We start from the raw sequence: 27,807 nt of genomic DNA, 5'->3' as shown, positions 1-27,807 counted from the left end.
CTGAGTAGAGGGAGGCAGAAAGAGGTGCTCTGCTTCCCAGCAGTCATAAAAGAGTAAGTGCTGTGTAAACCTGTGAGTTTATGTTTGTGTCGGTGCCAGGTAAACGGCTTAGCCGTCCTGCAAGTTAGTCAGGGAAATTACCTGTTTAGTTAGTACTCCAAAACAGAGTTAGGTGTTTGTTTGTATTTTGTTTTGTTTTGTGTTTGATTAAAAGTAGCGCAACCGCGCTGAAAACTCAATTTCTCTGTGCTGGGTCAGTTATTAAAGGGGCAACGAACCCGTGAGAGGGGAAGCTCGTTCACAATATATATATATATATATATATATATATATAATAAAAGGGTGAGACCCAGTAAAACAAAGCTGAATTCGTACAAAGACCATGTCTGTCTACTTCTGAATTCCTTTTCATATCACTTTACTTGGCATTTCATTTCTAGAGCCATGCACAGAGTAGATCTTAAAATATACACCCGATGTACTTTGTAAACCTCATAAGAAACACAGTTCTTATTTAGACATTGTCCTTGGTTACCAGCTGCCACCCTAGGGGGAAAACATTGTGCAATCTGTCTGGAAAGTGCAATACTGGCACCAGGAGGCAGCAGGCTGTTTTTAGTACAGCCACCACAATGTGCTGTGCCTTTTACCATCATACTGTTTGTCAATGGCTACGGAACTTGCAATTTCATTTGTTTTAAATGTGATATTTAATCCCAGGAAACTATCACCAGAATTAGGAAGTAACACCACAAGACTAAAAAAAGAGAAAAGGAACTAGAACACAAAAACAGGAGGTGCCTACTTGTACCTTCATGGACATGTAATCTAGAACACAAAAACAGGAGGTGCCTACTTGTACCTTCATTGACATGTAATCTAGAACACAAAAACAGGAGGTGCCTACTTGTACCTTCATTGACATGTAATCTAGAACACAAAAACAGGAGGTGCCTACTTGTACCTTCATTGACATGTAATCTAGAACACAAAAACAGGAGGTGCCTACTTGTACCTTCTTTGACATGTAATAGCAACACTACCCCCACGTCTGGACATCCATACCATACTTTAGCCGAATGATCAATTTGCTTCCAATTCAGCTTTTTAAAAGTATTATTTTGTCCTTTAAGTCAAATAAAAACACAACAACAACAAAAAAAAAAACACTTGAATAAAAAACTGTTTATTAACATATTATACAGTCCAAGGAAACCATTTATTCAGTATTTCTTCCATACTAAGTGAAACATTCTCCAATTCCTGAATGCAAAGATCTTAAATGTCACTTTGGCTACTTTCAGATATCCCCAACAAATCAAATACAACATCATGCTCCTACACACCAGCCTCGAATATACACACTGTTAGCAGGATATGATAGTTCCATTTTAGATTGTTTTGCAACAATGGAACCATTTCATGTTGATATCTTTTTTTCTTGGTGGTGGGGTGTAAGAGTCTGAACGTTAAATGAAAGAACAGTACTGAGAGTCTGAGGTCCCAAGCACAGCAGCTGCTGAATGTGTGAACCCATTTTGATTGGCAAAGCTAGTTAAATAATCAGATATTTATATAATTAAACAGGCACATTCGTGTATAAAAACATCTTCTCATGGCTTTCAACCAAACCAATTTCAATTTTCAAAGCTGGGTTATGTAGCTAGAGAGATTTACAGCATCCATTAATATCCAGATGTGTAATTAGGTACAACAACATATAAATAGTACTGTTACCGCATATCTAAAATACTTATATAAGTACACAATTGCTTGTATACAGAATATAAATAAGGGTTTTAGTGGTTCATTCACAAATATAATCGTTTCTGTCCCTTGGATATGACTCAGCATGTAAATAACCGGCAGACACAGCTTTCAACTACGTGAAGTGCTGTTTTTGAGTCAATGCTTTTAATGAAGTGTTCAATAAAAAATAAATTAAAACAACATATTTACACAGTATTTACAACATGTACTACAGTAAAGACAGCTGCAAGTCACCTTAAACAAAAAGACAAACAAACAAGCAAACCTAACAAGGGACACGACAGAGCCCTTCAAGTACCGTTCTGCATCAGTAAACTTGACGAGAAGATTTCAATATCATTACTGTTAATTAATTCTGAAGTCCATAAAAAGTAATTTGAATACTTTACTTAATCATTGTTTTAAGCGCAGTAGATTATGCTTCGAATTCCTTAATGTCTTTCTCATTCTAACCCAGCGAGTCCTTTCATTGGCGATTACGTTTGGATTTGGTTAAAGTTTCAACGTTTTCGGTAAAGTTCCCAGATGCCTCTTTCTGAGACCAAGTATCTTTTTGAAAAGCAGGTTTTCTGTTGCTGTGTAGAAACGTTATGTGATTGCAGGATCATATTTACATGAGCAACATACTTTTTACTGCAGTAGGACGGTAATGGGCATTATATTTTGCTGTAATAATGCAAATGTACTTCGGCTACTGGAGTCGCTATTTTTAAATTACCGTAATGAAATATCAGATGACCTACATTAAATAATTAGCTTGATAGATTCCGGAATTCATAATTCTCTTTTTGCAATACAGTTTAATCAAATAAATATTGCAAAGTGGTAATCAATTAAGCAAGGGTCTTTGTTTCATTAATTTATTGTTTTTTTATACTTGGAGAAGAAAACTATCAGTGAATTTCGAATAAATGGTGAAAATCTATACAAACTGACGTTCAACAAATCTACTGTTATAATTGCTGCTGTGTGCAACTCTAATCTCTGCTTTCTGCGCATGAGCCACCGCTCCATTCAATCTCAATAGAAAACGTTCTCCCGAGCTCTCTGTTGATCCCATAACAAGTAAAGCTTTGTATTACTTGTAATTGTCTTTCAATACAGTTTCATATCACTAGCCAACAGGTGTGATTAATCAATGAAACCGATCATAGATTGCATGATTAACCGATCAAAAAAATAATAATAATAATAATAATAATAATAATTACACACATATATATATATATATATATATTCCACAACCAGATCACAGTATCAATAACGATTCACATCATCAATCTGGATCGTCCACCTCTGTGAAGATGTCACTAAAGAAGTACTGTGAAATGCTGGTTGGCTCTTCATCTGCTGCAGAGTTCTTGGTACAGAAGACCTCCTCTATGTGAGGCTCTGAGGAGCAGCTTTCCGTCATGGGAAAATGTATTAACTAGGAAAAAATGAAAAAAAAAGACAGAAAGTGACAATGATACTACAATAGAAATACAAAAAAAACACCAGCATCATCACACTATCAAAACGTTCCGGAGTTTAGAACACCAGCATGTCCTTTTCATTCTCTATTTAGATAAAATAATAAAATAATTAAAACTCAGAACATATTTTAATTAAAAAAAATGTTTATTGTTTTGGACTGCATACCATCCTTCAGTAGCATCTATTGCAAAGTGGCAAGTCCAGCAGTGTAAGCAGGACGGCTCTTTGTTTTATACAATCCCTTGACTATTAAAACTGACCAATTAAAATGTCACAGATCAGGTATTTAATCAAAGTATAACCTCTAGTGGAGATTTTTAAATAAAAGGGGATTTTATATTAAGAATCACTAAAGCCCCTTTCACACTGGCATGCTCTACCAGGGTCAGAACCTACCCGGGTCGGGACCCAGTGTCATGCGGGTCGGCTACGCGATTTCACACTGCTTCTGATAAAGCAGGGTTGACCTGGGTGACAGACACAAGTACACAATACGTGTATCAATGCCCCGGAAGCAGCTTGTTATGGACGCTTCCATTTAAGCTTCTCTGGATTGAACCGTCGGCCCAAATGTTGATTAGAGCAAATGTTTCTACATCCCTGCTGCAATCTGGCTCATGGTGTGTCTCAAGCAACAACAATATATCTAAACAGAATAAACAGGAATGTTCTTTGCGGAAGTGAAACCTTCTCGCAGGCGTGGCTGTTTGTTATTTCATCGGCTTACGAATGGCCGTCATGCATTTTGTCTCACTCAACCCGGGTCAAAGCGTGTCGACCCACATCCTGAGGTGAGTCACTGGGACCTGGGTATGACCCAGGTACGTGGTTTCACACTACGCGGGGCTGTGACCCGGGTAGCCAGAACCCGTTTAGGAGTGCCAGTGTGAAAGGAGCTTAAATAAGTAATAAGAAGAGAAATAGATTTTAGAATACATCTGATTGTTCTATATGCAGTTACCTTTTATTGCGCAGTATGGATGTTGATTAGACTAGCTGCATTTGTATGTTGCACACTTTATGTGTTGTATGCACTTGATGCACTGAATGTAATATGGTTTTGTTGAAGCTAGACACTGTACTGTTTTAGAAATAAAAATCAATGCCTGTCTGGGGACTATAGAGAAATGAGATATTCTGTCATGTTTGCATGGCATCAATGCTATAATTACATGTTGTCTCTGATAAATAAATCAAATCACCTCAACTGTACCATTAAATCTCCTAATCTAGTTTATACAGCTGTAAACGGCTCCACCTGAGATTTCAATTTGCAAGACAGGAGGGCAAACTAATGCATCCTCCTGGAAATAGAGCGTTCCCCTTATTTACCTGCAGTGGAATGGCCTTTTAGGACTGCAAAGTGACTACCCCGGGTCTGATGGATATATCTGTGTGGACTGTGAATGCAAACTGTCACACTTACATGAGATGATGTGCTGCCGACTCCCTCTGTTGCTGGAGTGCTGCTGCTGGACGCACATAATCCGATTCCTGCTGAAGGTGGGCTCACTGCGGAGGACTCAGAGGAGAGATCCACTGCAGGGGCACTAGCTGTCCTTTTTCTATCTAATCTAGCGGTATTAATCTGTGGTTTCTGGGATGATGTCCGGTGAGGCTTAGGGACATTATCGGAGCTACTCTTCTGGGAAATGAAAGATAAAAACCCTTTGGGTTTCCGTCCAGGCCTGAGGGAGGGGGAAGAAAAAATGGACACATTCAGCTTCCAAAGCATTACAAACACTCTGAGCAGTTAACAAGAATGTGTTTATTATTGTCCTGTCAAATGGTAAACCATCAGTGGCTATTCCCTATACAGACACTACAGCAAGCATAGGAATACATCTGTATGTACTGTCCACGTCCACTATATATCGGATAGTCATATAAAGCAATGCTCCTCTAGTCAATACTCCTGCGGTTCATGACAACTAAGCTTGACAGCCATACCTTATTAATGGGGTTCCAGAAGGAGGTAGTGTGTTTGGTGTGCTGGGAGTCAGGTGTTCTCCTGCACCAATGTTTTCAATGCTTGGTTCTGCGGTTTTCACACTGCTATTGCTGGCCTCTTTTCCTTCATGCTGGCTACACTCCTCTTGTGTAGTCTGCTGCTCTGCAGGTTGTGGAAGATGTGTGCAGCTGGCAGTCTCAGTTGGCAGGGGGCGCTCTTGTGTAGTCTGCTGCTCTGCAGATTGTGGAAGAGGTGTACAGCTGGCAGTCTCTGCTGGCAGGGGGCGCTCTTGTGTAGTCTGCTGCTCTGCAGGTTGTGGAAGAGGTGTACAGCTGGCAGTCTCTGCTGGCAGGGGGCGCTCTTGTGTAGTCTGCTGCTCTGCAGGTTGTGGAACAGGTGTACAGCTGGCAGTCTCTGCTGGCAGGGGGCGCTCTTGTGTAATCTGCTGCTCTGCAGGTTGTGGAAGAGGTGTACAGCTGGCAGTCTCTGCTGGCAGGGGGCGCTCTTGTGGTTCTATGTGCACAACCTTCAAAGCCCCACGAGCCCTAGTGCTCACTGCAGGCTTCTTTTTCAAGGTGTTGGGTTTTACATGCAGCTTTCCTGAAATGCAGATAATCCACTAATTACACAACTGCAGTAGAAATGAGAGTTTGTGAACAAAAACAACAAATCCCTGGGAGCATAATGTAAGAGGAATGTGTATTATTGATATGTCCAGATGTTAAAACAACATGGCAGTACTTATTTATTTAAATTAGACAACAATGGTAATAAAAATTAGTTAAGAATTAAACATGGCTGTGCACCACATATTAAACTCAAAAGTTTCTCTAATAAAAAAAAAAATAAAATAAAAAAAGACCTCAATCTGGTCAATGATCAGAGGGTAGTAAAAGAGAACCCACCCCATTTCAACAGAGAATTGTATTGTACTAAAACAAAGGTATGCAAATACCTTGTCATTTACTACCTATACATGTAAGTGTATGTACAAGTGGAGTGGGACACACTCTGTAAAGACTACAGCATAACTCACCTCTTCTTGCCCTCCCTGGCGGTTTGTTCTTTTGCCTGGATTGCTGAGCGGCATTGCTGCTCGTCTCAGCACTGTCAGCTTCAGCAGCTGCTGGGAAATCCTCCACTGGCTCCAAGGTAATGCTCACATATTCCTCGTCTAGAAAAAGGGGTTTTTAGACATTTAGAATATGTTTACCAACATTTTTGTAATACAGTTCATATCTATATGCGACAAATAAAATGTGTTAAGTAAATAAATAAAACACTTACCACCCAAGTCTGTCGTGAGATCTTTCACATGTGCCTGCCAAAACAAAAAGTCAATGTCAAGAACAAGTATTTCCAAGCCTTTATACTCTTACTTTCTGTTTAGGAGCATGCAACTCATCACACATTGGATCTGTCTTGGCCAAACTTCATGCAGGATCACTTCGGCTGGACAACTGTGTTACCATGTGCGGTTCAGTTTCACGTATGTGATTTACGTTTTTGTAGGACAAGGAGAACCACCCGTTTATTCTCTCAAGGACCGATGCATAGCTTGAGAATAGCAACTTGAAGCAAATGCTAAACAACAAGCATCTTAAAAATGACCCTGGTCACACTCAATTGCACGGTTCTACAGTGACACGTGGAGGAATCGGGATCCTGAAGAGCTAGCTTCACATGGGCGTGGTAGTTTGCATTTACTGCACTAATGTTCTGGTGAAGACATACCGAAGTTGCAGGAAGTTCTTTAGGTTTTTCCTCTTCACCACTCCTGTAGACAGGTTGTGAAAACTGATCCAAGGAAACTATCCCTGCATCCTCAGGGCATCCAGACATTGAGTACGACTCTACTTCCACTGCTTCTGAAACTAGACTAGAGGATGGAGGAAGAAAAACACACACACAAAATAATGAAGGATTTGTTTGCTCTTTTTATCGGCTGCATTACAGCCCACTCGTGTGCCACTTTATGCAAGGGACGTCAAGATAGAGACCCCCCCCCTCCCCCCCACCTGTCGCAAATCTCTACAGTGCAGGCAACTCCTACTATACTCTTAAATGTAAGCTTCATATATAACTAAATGGGGTACCACCTATTAAACCCAGTGAAGAGCTATGAACACCTTATCCACCAACCTAACCACACCAATCAGAAGGGGAGAAGGAGGAGGAGGAAAAAAATAAAAGTATTTTTCCCTTACCTCTGTGTTTCAGGGAGTTCTGCAGGCACATGATCTACAAACACAGGGGAGGAGAGAAGCTCTGCTGAGATTGTGCTCAAAGAACTTGTGCTGTCATCATACTCCCCCAGCAAGGAAGGTGGGATTTCAAACAATGTAAGTATAAAAGTTGGTTCTTGCTGTGGGAATTCATTTGCTGCAAGGCTCCCTAGAAAATGAAATCAAGATTCATTAAAGTTATAAAATACTATCTACTAATGGTTTATATTGCTATACAATTAGGCAATATTTCAGCACTACAAGCTGCATAAAAAAGTTTTGCAGATTTAAATGTTGGCGTCAGGGATCTCTTGCTAATTTTAGTGTTCGTCGGTCTCCCAACAAGCTTAGCTTTATTCTCTTCGTCTTGTCATCATCATCATCGACAGTCATCTGCTATCTTAGTCACGTATAAGGATTTTCGTCCTCTCCTCATTGTTGACCAAATTAAAAACAGCTTGTGAAGCAATATTTCCGCCATTGATTCCGTCGACGAAATGAACACTGGTCACAACACAGGGTTGCAAAACAAAAAGGTTGAATGACAGAAGCATGCATATGGATACAGGGATGGAAATAAGACTCCTATTGCATTGCAGACTGATCCATTCCTGGTTTTACTGAGTTTAATAAAGACACACCTGAGCTCTTTTCCTATACACTGTGGTGACTTAAACATACATGAGGATAACAGATGAAACGTAGAAAAACAAACATACCTTCTGTGTTTTGTGAGATAACTGATGTACTGGGACTTTCATCAGCTTTGGGGCTTCTGACTTCAGCCTGGAAAGACCCATCATTCATTAACTCTCTTGTCAGTCAAATGCACACAGAATTTATAAGATCATAAGCAAGTGGAGGATTGTTAAGGTCATATACCTGTATCATGGCATGACCATTGGCTACTGATTCTGAACACTGATGGTCCATTTAAGAGCCTTAAACACAGTGCAGTTACAGCAGTGAGCCACCTGGTGGCAGCTTTGTCTTGTGTGAAAAGTATTTAGGATTTAGCAGAGCCTCGTCTGTCTTCCAGTTAGTTACAGGTTTAGCATCTTCGTCTTGCATGGAAGAAGCTGACCGGTGCACATGACACATAAGTGGTACAATACCGGAGGGTATATGCTAGAATAAGTGCTACAAAGCAATCGAGTCACCAACTTACCCCCTTGTCAAGCTGGTAAAAGCTACTGTCACTAAATTACTGAGGCAGCCGTAAGCAGAAATAATAACAAAAAAAAAATACAAAATGCATTATTAAAAAAACAAACAAAAAAACACCTTTTCGCAAGATTGCACTGACCTTTTTTGATACAGGAGAATCCAATGTTGAAACTGTTCCATCCTCTGGAATGGCATTTTGTTCCTAAGAAACAGAACAACCAAACAAAACTAATAATTTCAAAGAACAGTGCTGTCTAGACTCAAGCCTTGGCAGTGTGCATTTACAAAGCTGAGAACACATTCTCTCATCTCACCTGTCCAGTGCTGGCTGCTGCAGAGGCATCCTTCTCTGGAGGGATCCTGCTTCTGAGCTTTCCACTGAGATTAGGTTTAGGTCTTCGAAGTGGTGCCTTTGCTGGTCTTTTCTCAACTCTTTCATCCTCACCTGTTGGTTTAGGCAGACTTTCCAATGCAGGTCTTCTGAAAAACATATTCATTTAAACACAACATATTATTGGTGTTTTCGAGAACACTAACATGCAACAGGTTAATCTCGGATCTTGAGGTATATTCTTTCACCCACATGTTTAACCATGAAGGACTGGGATTTTAGAATGGGAATATTGGTATATTCTTCACGGTTTCCTTACATGCTAGTGTCATCTTGTTTCAGTCCTTCTGCAGAGGATGATGAGTCCTTGTCACCCAATTTCTCTGGAACACATTCATCTCTGCTGCTGTCACACTTCTTGCCATCTACAGTACAATGAGGCACAATGTCCACTGCAGGGCTACTTGATGCACCACCTAAAGAGGATACAGCAAGGTACAAGTTCACAGTAAGCCATCAGTGCGTCAGAAAGCTTAGCTGTGTATAATAAACCCTGCTGGAAATACATTAGGACTGCTGGTGCTCCTGGAACGACTCAAAAGTAACCCAAATAAGAATGAACATCAGGCCTTATCCACAAAACCTGGGCTTCACCTAAAGCCTGTAATTAAATTAAATAAGGGTTGATATTCGTGAAACCTTTTCTCCGCTGTTTCTAAAGAAGGTTTGGAGAATATTCTGTGTTTCAACACAACACGTTCTTAAACACTCTGGGAAATGTGTGAAAACGTGGACCACCATGCTGCCAAAACTATCAAGGACGGCACACAACACGGAAGCCTTTTTTGTTGCTGCTACTGTAATATTCTCTCTGCCATCCTCACTTGCCTTTATCACAGCTGTCCTGTCCTGAGTCACTCTGGGGGTGTTTAGTCTTGAGACTCCTGGGCTGTGTTGTTTTTCCACCCAGGTTGGGTTTAGGCTTTGGGAACCTGCTTCGTCTGCCTCTCTCCTGGTTTTGGCTCGGTGTCTCAGAACCGTGAGATACTTCAGGTGCATTAACAACACTACAAAATAGAGTTGTATATGTAACTGAGCAACACATGCATCTTTTATATATTATATATATATAAGATGCATGTCTACAAATCGATGTCTACAATTATTTATTTCTGCAATTTTTTTGCAAAACTCCAAAATTGCCAATTCAAAAGTATTCATACCCTGACAAGGAAAATGAAATTAATAGCTAGTTGTGGCACCTTTAGCAATAATAGCCTCTTTTAAACGATTAGGATATTTGTCAATGAGCTTTTGGCATGATTCTTTGGTGATTTCTAACCATTCTTCAATGCAAAATTGTTCCAGTTCATTCAAATTCCGAGGACTTCTCTAGTGCACTGCCTTCTTCAACTCATACCAAAGATTCTCAATCAGATTTAGATCGGGACTTTGACAAGGCATTCCAGAACCTTGATTTTATTATTTTTAGCCATTCTACAAAAGTAGATTTTGATGTGTGTTTTGGATCGTTGTTGTGTTTGAACGTCCAGTTGTGCTTTAAACCAAGTTTGGTAGCGGAGGGTTTCAGATGACTGGCCAATATCTTGGAATCCATTTTACCATGTACTGGAACTAAATTTCTTGTGCCATTAGAGGAAAAACAGCCCATAGAATGATATTACCACCTCCATGCTTGACAGTAGGTATGATGCTCTTTTCTTTGTACGCCTCACCAGACTTTCTTCAAACGTAACAACTATCAAAGTGACCAAATAGCTAGATTTTTGTTTCATCGCTCCACAAAACCTTTGACGAGAACTCTTCCAGAACGAAGGAGCGTTGTGACAGTACCATGAGTCTTGTACTTCTTGACAATAGAAGCAATAGTTGAAATTGGGATACTCAAATGCTTGGAAATCTTCTTGTATCCTTCTCCAGCTTCATGAAAATAAATAATTTTCTGCCTAAGGTCTTCAGATAGCTCTTTATTTTTTCCCCATATTGACTTATTGGTAATGACAGTAATCATCCTATGCCTAACTTATTTTCTCTAAGAATATTCATCTACAATCCAGCATTTTCTTGACTTTTCTAGAATTAGGTTCTGCATTATCATATTGAAATGTCTAGCACCTTGTAGACAATACTATCATAGCATCTAAGGGTATGAATACTTTTAAATTATCATTTTTGAAGTTTTGCAAAAAAAAAAAAAAAAATGCTGAAATAATTAACTGTAGACATCTATTTCTTGTAACTTTTTTTCCTCATCCACAAAACCAAAACTTTTGCTACAAAAGATTTTTCCTACAATTATTTGTTTGAGAAATTTCTAGAAATTATACATTTCCATAGGGGTATGTAAAATTTTGACTACAACTGATTATATACATATTGTTGGAATCCTTTGAACTTACATATTAGTGCCATCTTTTCTCAGTCCCTCTTCAGAGGATGATAAAGATGATGCCTTGACCTCCCTCAGTTCTTTTGAAACTCCTTCATCTTTGCAGCTGTCAACTTCACTCTCTTTTTCCTCTGCAGGCTTTTGTTGAACAATGTGCACTTCAGCCTTCTGTGATGCATCTCCTAAGGTGGAGACAACGTGATAGGATACAAATCTTTTTCTTAAAGAGTATTTTGACAGGAAATAGTCATAAGAGGCAACCATTAGTCTTTCATTAAAAGAAAAAAACAACAAAACAAAAAGGAAACACTAGTTTTGTTGCTGCTACTGTAATATTCTCTCTGCCATCCTCACTTGCCTTTATCACAGCTGCCCTGTCCCGAGTCACTCTGGGGGTGTTTAGTCTTGAGACTCCTGGGCTGTGTTGTTTTTCCACCCAGGTTGGGTTTAGGCTTTGGGAACCTGCTTCGTCCGCCTCTCTCCTGGTTTTGGCTCGGTGTCTCAGAACCGTGAGATACTTCAGGTGCATTAACAACACTACAAAATAGAGTTGTATATGTAACTGAGCAACACATGCATCTTTTATATATTATATATATAAGATGCATGTCTACAAATCGATGTCTACAATTATTTATTTCTGCAATTTTTTTGCAAAACTCCAAAATTGCTCATTCAAAAGTATTCATACCCGGACAAGGAAAATGAAATTAATAGCTAGTTGTGGCACCTTTAGCAATAATAGCCTCTTTTAAACGATTAGGATATTTGTCAATGAGCTTTTGGCATGATTCTTTGGTGATTTCTAACCATTCTTCAATGCAAAATTGTTCCAGTTAATTCAAATTCCGAGGACTTCTCTAATGCACTGCCTTCTTCAACTCATACCAAAGATTCTCAATCAGATTTAGATCGAGACTTTGACAAGGCATTCCAGAACCTTGATTTTATTATTTTTAGCCATTTTACAAAAGTAGATTTTGATGTGTGCTTTGGATCGTTGTTGTGTTTGAATGTCCAGTTGCGCTTTAAACCAAGTTTGGTAGCGGAGGGTTTCAGATGACTGGCCAATATCTTGGAATCCATTTTACCATGTACTGGAACTAAATTTCTTGTGCCATTAGAGGAAAAACAGCCCATAGAATGATATTACCACCTCCATGCTTGACAGTAGGTATGATGCTCTTTTCTTTGTACGCCTCACCAGACTTTCTCCAAACGTAACAACTATCAAAGTGACCAAATAGCTAGATTTTTGTTTCATCGCTCCACAAAACCTTTGACGAGAACTCTTCCAGAACGAAGGAGCGTTGTGACAGTACCATGAGTCTTGTACTTCTTGACAATAGAAACAATAGTTGAAATTAGGATACTCAAGTTCTTGGAAATCTTCTTGTATCCTTCTCCAGCTTTATGAAAATAAATAATTTTCTGCCTAAGGTCTTCAGATAGCTCTTTATTTTTTCCCCATATTGACTTATTGGTAATGACAGTAATCATCCTATGCCTAACTTATTTTCTCTAAGAATATTCATCTACAATCCAGCATTTTCTTGACTTTTCTAGAATTAGGTTCTGCATTATCATATTGAAATGTCTAGCACCTTGTAGACAATACTATCATAGCATCTAAGGGTATGAATACTTTTGAATTAGCATTTTTGAAGTTTTGCAAAAAAAAAAAAAAATAAAAGCTGAAATAATTACCTGTAGACATCTATTTCTTGTAACTTTTTTTCCTCATCCACAAAACCAAAACTTTTGCTAGAAAAGATTTTTCCTACAATTATTTGTTTGAGAAATTTCTAGAAATTATACATTTCCATAGGGTTATGTAAACTTTTGACTACAACTGATTATATACATATTGTTGGAATCCTTTGAACTTACATATTAGTGCCATCTTTTCTCAGTCCCTCTTCAGAGGATGATAAAGATGATGCCTTGACCTCCCTCAGTTCTTTTGAAACTCCTTCATCTTTGCAGCTGTCAACTTCACTCTCTTTTTCCTCTGCAGGCTTTTGTTGAACAATGTGCACTTCAGCCTTCTGTGATGCATCTCCTAAGGTGGAGACAATGTGATAGGATACAAATCTTTTTCTTAAAGAGTATTTTGACAGGAAATAGTCATAAGAGGCAACCATTAGTCTTTCATTAAAAGAAAAAAACAACAAAACAAAAAGGAAACACTAGTTTTGTTGCTGCTACTGTAATATTCTCTCTGCCATCCTCACTTGCCTTTATCACAGCTGCCCTGTCCCGAGTCACTCTGGGGAGGTTTAGTCTTGAGACTCCTGGGCTGTGTTGTTTTTCCACCCAGGTTGGGTTTAGGCTTTGGGAACCTGCTTCGTCTGCCTCTCTCCTGGTTTTGGCTCGGTGTCTCAGAGCCGTGAGACACTTCAGGTGCATTAACAACACTACAAAAACAGAAACATCATTACATGGCAGATCTTTATGAGGTGCATGTTTTAATATGCCCTTACCAGATATAGCAGTTTGTCAGTATTGTGTAGTGCAACCACTTTCTAAAACCACTGTCACTAAAGACATTTACTATTATATAAAAAATTTAAAAAAACATGCACAGCATGGGATTATGTCTCTGAAATTATACTTGAGGTGAAACTAAGCATTAGCTGAATATATAAAAAAAAAGAGAGGAAGAGATGAGCAATGGGTCCATACAAACACAAGCATTGCAGTGCAATGCACAGTACAGGCTTTACAAACCCAATGGTGTTGGCAGCTTCATCCAGTGTGCATGGGTCTCTTAATGCCTGTGCACTCCCTGCGGTCTCCTCGCTTGGTGTCTCTGAAGGAGCTTCATGAAGGACCTGAGTAGTGGCCTCACAAGTCACAGCCTGAGAATGGGCAGGCTGCACTGAATCCTGGCTCACTGTGGCTGCCTTTTCCACCTCCACAAGCCCAGGTTTCAGTGCCTGGCATGGAGGCTCCTCACTGACACCTTGATGAAACAGCAAAACCACTCAATGTGAAAACTCTGATGAAAGTCAGAGCAGCACTTCCTTAAGCAATAGAACCCTGATTAGAAGTCATTACTATCTGGTAGCTGACTTTGCTGGGAAGGTTAGAGTGACCAAGGTTATAAGAAGACTAGAATGTGTACCAGTATTACCTGAACCATTATCTCCAGGACCGGCTGCAGAGGAAGGCTGAGACACAAGGTCCTTCTTCACTGCCAGACAGCTCCTATCGGAGTCTGTATTGCTATCATTCACTGGCAGAGAGTTATCTGGACAAAATAGAAATATTAGGCTTAAAAAACTCTAGCATGCACACTGGCACACAATGTTACAAGCTATAAACTTTAATATTTCACATGCTGTCATTAAAACAAAACTGAAAATTCATAAAAGCTGTGACATGCACCACTTCTAAACACCACTTTGTTTTGGCATCATATATACACTTTTACACAATGAAATTAGGCTACTTTTGGCAAACATAAAATACTCAGGTGCTGTTCTTCAGTTCTAGTTGCAATCTACAGTAGATCAAAGAGTCATGACACAATGAAAAGCCAGTGCCATCAAGTTTCCTGTTGTTTATCCAGTAATGCACTGCTGTGCACTGGATGCTGTTAGCAACTACTAATATAAAGGCACTTTGGATGATCTACATCACGGGGGGCCAACGTTGGTCCTTTCACTCCTGGTCTTTGTTCCAGTCCTGTTCTAAATGGTTTAATCAAACCAATTAAGCCTCCACCTAGACCCTGAAGTAGTTGATTTTATCGTTTTAGCTGTTAAACCTGGAGTGGAATGGATCTCCAGGACCGTGCTGGACACCCCTGGACCTGGTCTACATAATGCATACATCTAGGCATCCAACTAGAAATAAAAGAGCAGTTCCTAATCTCATAATCAAAGCACCTTCACACAGACCAAGCATACAATATCAGAGCCATTACAGGAACAACTTTGCATTATCAAACATCAAAAAAGCAGCAGTTAAAAAAACAAGACAATGTAATGAAGCATCTCCCACTTTAAAAGCAGTATTTATAAAATGACCTTTGTTACCTTCATCGTTCTCTGGAGTGGAAACTTCAACCACATCCTGAAAATATTAAGAATTAGAAACCCTTCAATAAGAAACTGGCTAAACACAAGATAACAAGCACACAAACGTTGTGAGAATTAGTAATCAGAATTTATGGCATGAAGAACAATGAGAATAGGCGGATTAGATGGGTATTGTATGAGTTACACTGCTATTTAATGAGCGTAACCAACATACAAAGGTCAATGCCAGAGCAGAAAAAAAAGCAATACAAAAAACAATGTGAAGCTCTTTAGTCTTTAAAGCACAGCAGCTGTGAAATTAGCAGAGCTGTAGTTCTGTACGGCAAGTTCGACATGTTCAGCTGTTTGTATTTTAAACATCTTGTGAAAGTTTTAAAACGCTATCCCTGTAAAAGAAACAAAAAATGTAACTTACTACCAATAAATGCAAGCAGTTTTCTGTGACTGCTGCCTCCACTGGACTCTGGTCTAGTGACTGGCTGCACACACTGTCACTGTGGTGCAGGTGCTCTGGTTCAATAGTACAACGCGTGTCAGGGACACTGACTGAGAGTTCCAGCTGTGTGGATAAAGGCACATACAAACACTATGGTTATGGAAAATGAAAAAAGACAAAAAGAAAGCTAAGAAAGAACAATGAAAGGAAATGGAAAGGCGATGATGGAATAAAACATAACTCTCATACAACAAACTTACCTTAAATAACCTGGCTTCTACTATACGAAAAGGTAATCCACTTTTATACACTGAACTGTGAAAGGGTATTTATTGAAGACAGAAACGATGGGCACTATACACAAAACATTAAGGACTGTAAGGACAGTTTTATTTTTTAAATAGTTTAAATATTCTATAATGCTAAGCAGTGCTTTGAAAAATGAGAATAAACTAATCCTCTCAAATTCGGAAAAGGTACCACGAACTGCTAACTTTATTGAAGTTCCTTAATTCTGTGAATGGGTCCCGATATTTCTGTGCAAGGTATCTTTCCGAAATTACTATTTTTGCAAACAGCCGAGCTAGTGTCATCATTGAGCTGAGCTAATTCTCATTTCACAACCTTCAAAAAGAACTTGGTCAAATCAAAGGCAAACATTTTGACAAAGTATTAGACATTGCATTTGGCATTGGTGTGAAGGCTGTTTTACATGTAGGTAAGGAATAAGTCGAACATGGATAAGTTTGAAAAAAAACTAAAAACAATTCATATATGACTTATTCCATGCATGAGCTACTGTGCAATATGCACCATTCAACCAAGGCTATGTCTAAAACATGTACAATTATTTCAATAGGATCAAAGACAGACTCTTCACGCTTTGGGGTGTAGATCACATTTCTATATAAGAATGTGAACCAAAACTAATTTCGATATTAAAAGACGACAACGTCTAGTCTTTGTCGCTGAATTTACAAAAGGTTTTTGAATAATATTTTGAAATCTTTTAATATGAAATGATAAAAGGGCGGCCCGTACCTCCTCCATTGTTTCCTCCACCTGAGCTGGGACGGGCGCTGGCGAGCGCAGGCTGACGGGCACAAACGCAGGGGCCTGGTTCACCTCCTCTGGGTTCATGGAAAAGGAATCCCCTTCCTCCTCCATTACTGACTCTCCCTCCTCATCTGAATTCTCTTCAGTCTCTTTCACAGATGCCCTCAAGGTCACCAGCGCGGTCTTCCCGGGTCTCGGGTCCTTCTTCTGATCCCTCCCCTTCAGGGTGCTGGGTTTAGGTTTCTGGGACTGTGGAGGACGACCTCTTCCTCTCCTTTGGGGCGAGGCTGTCTCAGAGGGTGGGGAGGCAGGGGGCGAGGCTGCCTCCGAGGGTGGGGAGGCAGGGGGCGAGGCTGCTGGAGGTTCATCATCTTCGGGCTGTTTCAGATGCGAGGACAATTTAGGTATTCTTCCGGATCTACAGTGAATAAAATGAGGAAGAAGTATTATTCTGTTAGTAAGTCTGCCACATGCATGGACATTTTAGGGCTGCTATTTTGAGTTAATAAAAAACGGTAACCTTTTTTCATTGAATCCTTATCTCTGGCATCATTGTTTCCCCCCTAGAAAATCCAAAAATTGTAAGTTTTTTCAAGAATATTTTGCGACTGAATAGATTATAACATGTATTTCCTGATGCAGTAGCTACAGTATAACGACCTGGGAATGACAGACTGATAATTTTTTTCTATGTAGCATAAAGTTGAAAGAATCAGCGCTCCAGGGTCATAGAGTAATTTACTCTCCAATTTAAACACTATGTAAGTAAAATGTATTTTGCGTGAGTAAAATGCAACATTAAGTAATGGGCACTTTCAATAAATACAGTATATACTTTAATGCTAACTTATAGGGTATGCATTATTTACAGCCTTACATTTTAACTGTAATGTTACTCTGAACTACTGTACAAAAACTTGGGTGTTACAATAAAAACGTCCCTTTCCTTATTTTCCACCTGAAAAAAGTATTTTGCGCAGCCATTTAGTCCTGCCTTAATATTCTAGTCTGAGAAGTTGCTACTCTCAATGTAGTTAGCTACAGCGTTCACAGTGTCTCCTCCTAATAGTACTAGGCTGTTACAGTTGTTTTCTGTAAATCGTCCTTTCTCTCTCCCTTTCCAAGTCAACAGACAAGCTCCCTAAGAAATTTAAAACAAAAATTTGATAATATTGCATTCCTTTATGATCACCTTGCTATAGTAATATAAAGCATCCCCAACTTTCTCCAAACCAGAATATTGTATTTATTACATAGATTTATCTTCAAAAAATGTTACTGACTAAATTGGTAGGTTAGGTTAAGGGGGACCGAGAAATCCTAAGGATCAAGTATCCAGTTGCTGAATCACCAGTAACAAACACGCATTGAAGTGGAGTGCATTCAACCGTATTTTTTTTACTGAAAACCCATAACTATTGGTCACGTGTTTCTGCAATTCCCAGGCAGGCTACAGTTAGCTGTCCGGGCACCGCTGTGATCCATTCTCTAGCTACCATATGCAGTGCAGTGCATATCTGGAGCGCTGGTCACAAGATTAAAATAGCATTTGCCATTTAAATGATTTATGAATGTGCAACTTTTCTTACATTGAAAGAGACACTAAAATCAAAACACTGGAAAGCTGTCTCAAGGGCTTTCACTGTGGTCTTATCCTCTTGTCCGTGCAGAGATTTGGTCTTGGTTGTCGTCGATTCAAAGAGTTTCATTTTCAAAATCTGTTAATATTGAGGACTTATGAATGTAACAAATGTATAATTATCGTGGTCAAAAGGCTTAGGGGATCTTTACCTAGTGGGCTTGTGTAACATTTTCTTTTGAATGGCAGTAATATCATGTTCCTCCTCCTCTGTCTCCTGAATGCCACTGGAGGGCTGCCGGTCTCGAGTGGTACTCCTCTTCAGATGTGACGTTGCTGTACCCTCAATGGCAGAGTCTATATAGTGGGGCTCAGCTGCTTGTTCCTTTTGGAAAGAATCAGACAGGTTAAATACCATACCAATTAAAAACTATACACCTATCAGCCCCCCGTCATTGCTGTAAGATTGTGTGACACATTCGGTTTTAAATCACAATGGAGTAACGACAGAAGAGTCGGAAATCAAAATCCAATGGAGACTCTTGCTTGGTTTGCTGTTCTAACAACACGTTCAGCCATGAAGAGAGAGACATCTGAGACAGACGGCATCATCTGAAAATCCCCCTGAGATTTGTTGATGCCCAATTCATGAGTGTAACAATATTTCCAATAAACACTCCCCCCACCCCCCAGAGCAATATTAAGTTCAGCTATCTTGCACAACTCATTTACTTGTTTAAGTCAGATTCCTTTTTTACTGTAGTTTCTACGTAGGCCCCTGTGATGAACATTTATTTATGCCTGAACCTGTTGCAAGCAAAGGATTACTTTACTGTGAAACCCTGAATACATAACTCTACGTATAAGTACTGTACGTACAAAATGCAAGAAGAATAAATAAACAAACTCTAGTACATGGCTTATAAAGTGTGACGCCTGTGAAAGCTCATTGGGTTTGTCGACAGCAGCTTTTGCCCCCCTCTTGGTTGCCAGTTTGAGGCAGGGTTTTGGTTTCTGCAGCCGTGAACGTTGGCCCAGCTTGGGTGTTTCTGCAGCTTCTGGTCCTGCAGTCTCCTCTGCCGGGCCACTGTTTGGATTACAAGATAATCAGGGTCAGTCATCCATGTCACAGCTAACAGAGGAGCACACATCATTTGTATTGACTACATCTCTTGCATTGCATTATATTTAGGCTTGCTACTATTCAATTTTTTTTTGTCAAATCGGCGATTAATAGACGTTTATTTTAGAAAGAATTTACCGGTTTTTTCTATCTTTATTTTTTCATTCAAGCAGAGAATGGGTGAAATCGACCATTATGCTTCATAGAAACAGACTTTTTATGCCACTGAGAAACGTCTCATTTAGCGCAACCCCTTTATCATATTCAACATGCAACAAAACCATGGTTACCAACATTCTAATTGAAATAACGTTCAGTCACAGCAGAGCTAAACCTTGTACAGATATAAATCCTACACACACTTAAAAATTGTCTCAAATAAACCGTAGAAAACGCAATATAAAAGTGTATTACACAGACTTTTATAGCATAGATTTACAAGTAAAAATAATACGCACAGAACAAAACATTAGATAGCTGAACAGAACTAACTTGCACTTATTATTCAGAGTCTGAGCTCTCCCTGTCCTGCTTCAGGCTCAGCACAGCTGGACTCGGAGTCACTGGAAGGCAAGGCAGACGGGCCCACTTCGTCCTGCCGCGGAGACTTCAGCTGTCAGTCAGGGTATTGTGCACAATATTCATTAAGTGTTTTCATCTTGCGCCCCATTTTCAAATCAAGCTAGTAACTGTCACCGTATACCTATAGCAAAAGCCTACCTACACCTTAACCTGCTAATTTCGAAGTAGGAGCTTTGAATGCCAGGCGCTTTTGCTGGCAAATGAAAGTGCACAGTTTGTGCAGGTCATGATGATTGACAGTCATTTAAGCGAATGAGAGCATTGTAGCGCTACTTCAGTCAACGAGATCTGTCAGAAAAGGGTGAAATGACAGCGACAGTGAAACTACAGTACTACCGAACCACTGAGATGATTGACAGCGACCCCGAGCCATTCAGAGTGGAAAGGAGACGGACAGACAGTAAGTATAAAAACTACAGAAACTAGAGATGATTTCTAAATGATTATTTTTGGTAAGAAAATAAAAAATAGCGAGTGGTTTTACCGACGTTTATCCTATATAAATTAATTTCAGTTGAAATCATATTTTTGGGGAATTCGACATTTACCGAGCTTTACTGATTAATATTGAAAAGTAGCAAGCCTAGTTATATTGCATTGTCAGAGCCTGACTGACACTCCACATGCTGCCATATACCAGGACATGTGCGCAATATGCATGTGGTCAAAGGATGTGGGTAAAATTGAACCCACCTGACATCTTCCTCCTCAATCTGCTGCTTCTTTATCTGTGCAGCTACCTCTGGTGTGTCCGAGTCTTCCTTCCGAGAAGGTGAGCTGCCTGGGCTTTCTTCAAGAGGAGGCATGTTTTCATAATCTACCTCTTCAGAGTCCTCACAGATTTCCACTGATTTTACTGATTGGGGGGGATGTAAGGGTGCCATGAATGTACAGTTTATCTAACATTAACTTTAAAAGATTGATTATAAAGGACTGCATGTCATGTCTTACTCCGTTTACGCTTTTTCGCCTTCTTTTGCTGCCTCTCTGATGAGTCTTCAGATGGCTTTTTCGTTGCTGGTCCGCCGGACTCTGCATCGTTCTTCTTGCGTTTCCTTTTCTTTTTAGCATCCGGATCTCCAGCAGTGCTCGCCTCCCCTTCATTCACATTGAGGGAGTCCTCGTTCTCCTTCTCCGCTGTCTCTGCATCTGCCTCTCCCTCCGCAACCTCACTGTCTGACACCTCGACTGATCCACCCCCGTCAGGGGCCTTGTTCTGGTCAGCTTTCTTCTCTGAAGCACACACACACACACACAGCAAGAGGACAGGGGGAATGAACCAAACAAACAGTCATGTCGAGCCATTTGTTCCTCGTAAAGGTCATTAGGAAATGGATACCCGAGATCTCATTTTGCCAAGTATGGAGTTTTTTTTTTTTTTTGTTTTTTTTTTAAGTGTTTGATTACTAGTATTTTAAACTACACATTTTAACTTTGATCTCGATTTCAAGTGTACTGCAAATGAGCTTCCCAGCAGTGTTGCTGTGCCGCACTCAAACAGGCCCCTTCCCTTCACATGTAACCTCTTGTAAGAAGATGTGGGATAGAAAGGAAGGACACCCAATAGGACTGTTGCAACTGGATACTGCTAGGCTCTCGAAAAAAAGACATCCCCAGGGGCAGCATAAAAGGCAGTGCCATACAAGCACAGGGATGCTTTAACCCTTTGCGGTCCATTGTCGGACTGGGTCCGACATTGCAATTATTCCTCACAGGTCCTTTGTCGGACTGGGTCCGACATCATTATAGCAACGCAATAAACGGGTGTTTAGTCGTTTTTTCTCCGGAAAAAGCCGAGAAAACCATTCAATTGCCGAGTGGTAGCGACAGGAGCCGAGACAAGTCGGAAAAAAAAAAAAAAAAAAAAAGGCGTATTTCATGAATAGTCATACATGGTATCAGGTATCAGATAATGGGCGTCCATAATAAACAAGCTGGCTAAGTGCGTCAGCGCACTGAGACTATCATGGACATTTGCAGAGCTTTTTTCAGATGTTATAGTAATAAAATAATGACTTGGATCGCATTATTGAGGAGTTTGGTGATAAAACGAGTGATCTGGAGATGATCGATCGGTATGTACGACTATTATTATTATTATTATTTATTTCTTACACAGCTGAACGCTATAGCAAACAAAAGGCTGGGGAGGGGCTGGAGATGCCTAGTGTGTGCTTTGTTGATATGCTGGGCCATTTAAACCCGTTTGACTGTGAAAAAAAATACTTTTAAACAGCGCGTATAAAATTAACTGCGCGTGTGAAAATTAATTAGACCTGGCGTGCCTGACGCGCGATTAATAAATGGACCGCAAAGGGTTAATACATCTATGGACATACATTTCTTCAATGGGTATCATTACCTTTTTTTCTCCGTTTGGGATTGGCTGGCTTTTTTCCAAGTGTAACCTTGTTCTTATTAAGCCGTTTCTTTTCATCATCTTTGAGGATCCTCTCAAGCAGCTGGCTGAAAAACTCAAAATCGAACGGCCTTTTCTCTCCTGTGAGGCAAAGATACAGCCAATCACATTAACAGAAAACAATGAGAGGCAATGGGAAAACACTGCCTATTTACATGAATGCAAGATTCAATCAAAGAGACTGCAGTCGAGAGAGTGCGAGGTCACTCCAGAGAGTTTCTGTAACCTATCCAATGGTAAACACACACTGCATTGTGTTGTACTGTATATGAAATCAACCCGAGTGTGTGAAACTCCTTCACTGTAATACTGGGGTGATTAAATAACTAATCAAGGGACAGTAAGCTGGAATGTGAAGGCTGTATATATGAATTACAATGCAGATCAAGGTCACTTACGGAATGCTTTATCTATCCTCCAGGAATTTTCTCTTTCTTCTCTTTTAAATTTATTCTGTAGAAACACATGAAACAAGAAATACAGGTAAATCCATCAATACGACTAAGGCTTTATACATATTTGTACTAACTGCAGTAAATAAAATTGTGCCTTTTACAGTTCTTGATAGTGCAAAGTAGCACATTTTGGGAACCAACCCACACCATGAAAAAGATAAAAACAACATTTATAAATTGTGTAATTATACTCTGCATCTCTATCTTATAAAACACAATTAATACTAATCTTGGACTACCTAAATCAGTATTAGACAGGGGCTGTAAAACCAGAAGCAAAAGCAAAAGAATAGCGTACTGAATTCATTTAGTGACTTACGTAATTTGAGCTTAGTTTAAAGGTTTGGTGAAAGGCTAGCTGTTTGAATTTTATTATTACAATTCATGGTTAGATTTTTGGAGAACCTTAAACATCACCTGAAATGGGAGTTTGTGTGCTGTGTACCTCAATTAGGACAATCAATCAATCAATCAATCTTTATTTTATATAGCACCTTTCATAGTGGACCACCATCACAAAGCGCATTACAAGATGCAGAATAACTCAAGTTCTACTTCCTCTAAACAGCAGAACAAAAGCTGAATTGCTATTCTTCATTTTCTGCGGGGGTTGTGCTGAAGTGAATACAATACCTTGATCTCTACTCTGGCTCTGTGAGGGAACAGCTGACCGATGATGGAGAAATCCGTTCCCACCATGCTGATAGCCAAGAAGAACATGTCAGTTTCTGAAAACAAGGACAAGTTCAGAATCAGCATGCTGGGGAACAAATACTTTTCTGCAGTATTAGTAACACAATAGGGGAGAGAGGAAACCTATGGTTGTTTGGCAGGACTGGCACCTTTCCGAGAAGCTTTCGATAACTGTACCTCTATTGGTCCAAGGTTTGGTGTGAGTGGATTTCCTGAAGCTGGAGTACGTTGTTGTGGAACCTCGCTCAAAAACAGGATCGTTCTCCTCCACCACGTTAGGACCCTGCATTCTCAAAACCTCCACTGTCAAACTAATGCAAGGGAACACTTGGTCAGAATGGATGACAAAAACACAACACCTCTCCTTGTGTAGTTTTTTTTGGTAAGTATTTGAAAGATTAAGTTACAAGTGGACTCAAATGATGCCTAAAGTTGCCAGTGTCCTGTATGGAACTGTTCCACTGCCCACAATCTCATTCTGTAATGTAAACTATTCGTAACTAGCATTCCAATGACTCCTCCCCCCCCTCCCCCCCATCTGTTTTGGAACTCAGAGATGTACACTGCCTTGGGGTTGGGTAATCACCTTTCTCATTTCAATTTCAAGGGGTGTAGGCAAGTAATAGAAACATTATGCAACCTGCCATGCACAGCAGGTTTCAAAGAGTCTATGCATATTCCTTTACCTTTCTTCATCAATAATAATAGAGCCGTCTTCTGCTACTTTCACTCTGGGAACCAGAACCTGATCATCTTGGACATGCTCCACATCCTCCTCTTCATTATCATCTTCATCTTCGTCCCTCACAGGGGGGGGCAAAGGGGCTTTATTAGCTGGCCTGAAAGGCAAACACCAGTTACCCCAGCAAAACTCAAAGACTTAGCCAAATACAAACATTTAATAGTAAAGAAAAAAAATGATGTTTACTTATAAACTCTTAACCCAAATTGCTGTCCCGATTTTTTAATTCTTCTGGATTTTTGTTATTGTTCATTATCTTGCCAGGACGCCCGGTGTAACATAAGAATTTGCTTCCAGTGAAAAAATGCTGCTTCTAGTATTGCTGCTATAGAAACATGAGTTTGTCTTGCAAGGTCCCAGGCCATACTAACAAAGATGTCCACATGCAACTTTGAAACAAACACTTACTCTTTGGAGGGCATTGGCCCAATCACTTTCTCAATTTCTCTTCTCTCCTCCTCTAGGGAAGACCTGTTGATTTAGAAAACAAACATCACTTGACACTTTTTATAGCAAGAACCGTTATTTATGATTTGGTGAAACTGCTGTGCAGCCATTCTGTCAAATGTTTGTTTTTCCATTTTGTTTGCTGCACACTGACTTCAATTTTAAGTGTCAAAACTTTCTCTGTTATACAATTTTAAAAAAAGTGGGAACCAAACACACAAAATGAAGGACATGCAGTGCTCCCATGTTAGCAGGCGTCTTTTTATACCATGGAACAGATAAGGCAGTTCATGCCCTTGCACAGGCACATTCATTCTTGCTAAAAGGAGGAACACAAATAGCACAGCCTTATACCTATGGCTCCCAGCTTCAGTGTTGCAGACTACATTTAAGAACGGGAATTACTGACTGCTTGGTTAGATAATGCCACACCAATTTTAAACAATCATTTCTGAATAGAAGCTCCTTTTCTTCCTACTCGTTTGTCAGCCGAGCCCCCTGTAAACACAACAGGGAGCGAGAAAGACACACTGATCTGTTTCTCCTTACGGGGCAGAGATGGTTCAGATCCGTTTTAGACCACAGTGGAAATTGTGCTCTTAAAATATAACTTTACTATAACAATGTTTCAGTTTGTAACCCCTTCCGTCATACACAGGTATTTAAATAGATTTATCTTTATTTATGTAAAACAAACAAACAAAAAAATACCAGTAATAGCTGCCGCTGCTGCTAATGTTCTTTATAGAAGGAAATCAGGCTGAAAGTAAAGAGGCTACCTTTTAAAAAATGAGAAAACAAATGACGGTAATGTGTATGTTTTGTTTCACAAAGGAATTGTATTGGTCTGCACCTATCAACATGGCTTTTTTAACACACAGTGCTCTTACACGCAGTGTGCCACCCTACTTTACAGCCAGTGCAGGACAGACACATGAATGACACAGCGCTATTATATTGTATCTGACTACTGGGGATGTACTGGGTACTGCTCCTGTATTGCAAAGGAATACCTTACTTCATCGGATTGTTCTCTGGCAAATAGTATATAAAGTCCCTCATTGTCATTTTGGAACGGTCCACTGGGGCGTTGAATTCAAAATCAGGGGTCTTCCCCTTCTGTTGTTTCTAAAGGAGAAAACAAGAACGGCTCATTTGAAATTAAGACTGTGTTTCAATGGCTGTTGAGATTACTTTGTTTTTTTTTTATTGGAGTTCAGCAAGAGGCTGACTAGCAAAACAAAGACATTTTCATTAAATCAACACACTTTAGTTTAAATAGCTTTTATGTAGTTTTCAATCTTTTCAAAATAAGATTTAAAATTAGAGAATGAAGTAAATGATCCATTTACCTTTTCCTTTCTGATCTCTTTTTTAAGGAGTTCTCGAAGCTTTCTGGCTTTAATGATCCTCTCCCGGTCCGAGGAAGCAGTGCTCTTTTTAAGCGGTAATGAAGATTCAGGTTGCCTTTGCTTTTCTTCTATACAAGTGCTGTTTTGAGAGTCTTTCAGTTTACCCTGAGAATATTCTGGATGGGGGTGGTGGTCATCTATACAGATGTCATTCTGTGAGGCTTTCAGTTTACCAGAAGAATATTCTGGATGGGGGAGGTGGTCATCTATACAGATGTCATTCTGTGAGGCTTTCAGTTTACCAGGAGAATATTCTGGATGGGGGTGGTGGTCATCTATACAGATGTCATTCTGTGAGGCTTTCAGTTTACCAGAAGAATATTCTGGCGAGGGCCGGTGGTCGTCTATACAGAAGCTATCCTGAGAGGTTTTTAATTTAGGAGAGGAGCCGTTGTGTGTCTGCTGTGTTTCATCATTCCTGCTCCGGTTTGAATCAGCAGCTGGCTCTTGACTTGCTGGGGCAGTTTTCACTTCCTTTAGATTTCCAGATTTCTTATCAGGCACCTTCAGCTGCTGCGGCCCTGTGGAGGCCCTTCTCCGGCCTGGTGACTTGGGGAGAGTTTGTGGGGAAGTGTTCTCCAACACTGCGCTGTCCTTTGGAGTGGGCTCTTTATTCTTTGCAGTGCCTGAAGTCGCTGGACGGGGTGTTCTGGCTTGTGGCTGTGCAGTTCTGGGCTTGGCTACGTTTGGCATTGCAGAGATTCGTTTTCTTCTCTGTATGGGAGTAGCAGTGGGAATACTGCTACCAGAGGCCTTCACATTGTGGTTCTTTTCCTCCCTGTTAAATACAAATACAAATTATATATATATATATATACACACACGTTTTACACAGGCTCAAAGTATTGGGACATTTGACAAACAAGGCCAATCCCGCACGCTCGCCAATGATTATGCTCACAGAAGTATTTCGTTTTGGAGGAACACTTTGCATTACCAGAGCGCGTAATAACCGATGACATTTAAAAAAGAATTACCGCAAAAGTACCCTGTAAGCCCGCCCCTCAGCACCAACACACCTGATCTACAACCCATTCACAAACCTGCTCAGCGTCAGCTGGCCCGTTCTGTCACAATTCAACTGAATTCTGTCTATCTCGTCCTGCGAGAAAATGACTCATTATCATAATGTATTATTGTTGCCATTCTTTTTACTGTGCACCTCCCAGCACTAAAGATGTACTGTAACTTTGGTTAATGAAGAGCAAACAGAGGGAGAGACGCTGTTAGACTGAGCTCAATATGACCGTGCTTCTAGCAATTTTCCCACATGTTCACTGGCAGTGTCACTGTTGTCTGTGAGCCCCATGCCAACTCTTAAAAAAATAAAAAAATAAAAAAGAAGGAAGAAGGGCTGTCTAAAGCGGCAGCGAAGTGTTCTAGGATTTACCTAATGTTCAGGTAAGCAATGGGTGCACAACAATGCATCCGCGACAACAATAATAATAATAATAATAATAATAATAATAATAATAATAATAATAATA

General features: G+C 39.9%; 1 protein-coding gene across 3 annotated transcripts in view; it reads right to left on the bottom strand.

The window, feature by feature from the left end:
* Window positions 1–1,165: 1,165 nt before the first annotated feature.
* The window catches only part of LOC117962964 (transcription factor TFIIIB component B'' homolog), a 32,433-nt gene continuing 5,791 nt past the window's right edge, over window positions 1,166–27,807 (bottom strand). The window contains exons 3-35 of one of the 3 annotated variants that reach the window (XM_058987887.1): window positions 26,261–27,098; window positions 25,927–26,036; window positions 24,870–24,932; window positions 24,406–24,558; window positions 23,897–24,030; window positions 23,660–23,754; window positions 22,970–23,024; window positions 22,515–22,652; window positions 21,104–21,385; window positions 20,846–21,008; window positions 19,363–19,534; window positions 18,660–18,832; window positions 16,854–17,286; window positions 15,792–15,935; window positions 15,374–15,410; window positions 14,467–14,583; window positions 14,061–14,295; window positions 13,569–13,747; window positions 13,221–13,392; window positions 11,689–11,867; window positions 11,341–11,512; window positions 9,809–9,987; window positions 9,240–9,396; window positions 8,904–9,069; window positions 8,729–8,791; window positions 8,142–8,208; window positions 7,405–7,591; window positions 6,932–7,076; window positions 6,485–6,518; window positions 6,234–6,371; window positions 5,197–5,797; window positions 4,673–4,934; window positions 1,166–3,199 (exon numbers count right to left, since the gene is read on the bottom strand). In XM_058987887.1, coding sequence (XP_058843870.1) covers window positions 3,047–3,199; window positions 4,673–4,934; window positions 5,197–5,797; window positions 6,234–6,371; window positions 6,485–6,518; window positions 6,932–7,076; window positions 7,405–7,591; window positions 8,142–8,208; window positions 8,729–8,791; window positions 8,904–9,069; window positions 9,240–9,396; window positions 9,809–9,987; window positions 11,341–11,512; window positions 11,689–11,867; window positions 13,221–13,392; window positions 13,569–13,747; window positions 14,061–14,295; window positions 14,467–14,583; window positions 15,374–15,410; window positions 15,792–15,935; window positions 16,854–17,286; window positions 18,660–18,832; window positions 19,363–19,534; window positions 20,846–21,008; window positions 21,104–21,385; window positions 22,515–22,652; window positions 22,970–23,024; window positions 23,660–23,754; window positions 23,897–24,030; window positions 24,406–24,558; window positions 24,870–24,932; window positions 25,927–26,036; window positions 26,261–27,098 — 6,196 coding nt within the window. In that variant the 3' untranslated portion in view covers window positions 1,166–3,046. The remainder of the gene's footprint in view (window positions 3,200–4,672; window positions 4,935–5,196; window positions 5,798–6,233; window positions 6,372–6,484; window positions 6,519–6,931; window positions 7,077–7,404; window positions 7,592–8,141; window positions 8,209–8,728; window positions 8,792–8,903; window positions 9,070–9,239; window positions 9,397–9,808; window positions 9,988–11,340; window positions 11,513–11,688; window positions 11,868–13,220; window positions 13,393–13,568; window positions 13,748–14,060; window positions 14,296–14,466; window positions 14,584–15,373; window positions 15,411–15,791; window positions 15,936–16,853; window positions 17,287–18,659; window positions 18,833–19,362; window positions 19,535–20,845; window positions 21,009–21,103; window positions 21,386–22,514; window positions 22,653–22,969; window positions 23,025–23,659; window positions 23,755–23,896; window positions 24,031–24,405; window positions 24,559–24,869; window positions 24,933–25,926; window positions 26,037–26,260; window positions 27,099–27,807) is intronic. The other 2 variants (XM_058987894.1, XM_058987901.1) reach the window with 2 other exon arrangements.

This window comes from Acipenser ruthenus, chromosome 2 (genome assembly GCF_902713425.1).
Source record: "Acipenser ruthenus chromosome 2, fAciRut3.2 maternal haplotype, whole genome shotgun sequence".
NCBI lineage: Eukaryota > Metazoa > Chordata > Actinopteri > Acipenseriformes > Acipenseridae > Acipenser > Acipenser ruthenus.
The sequence above is the reverse complement of the archived record's forward strand: the minus strand, read 5'-3'. Positions and strand labels throughout refer to the sequence as shown.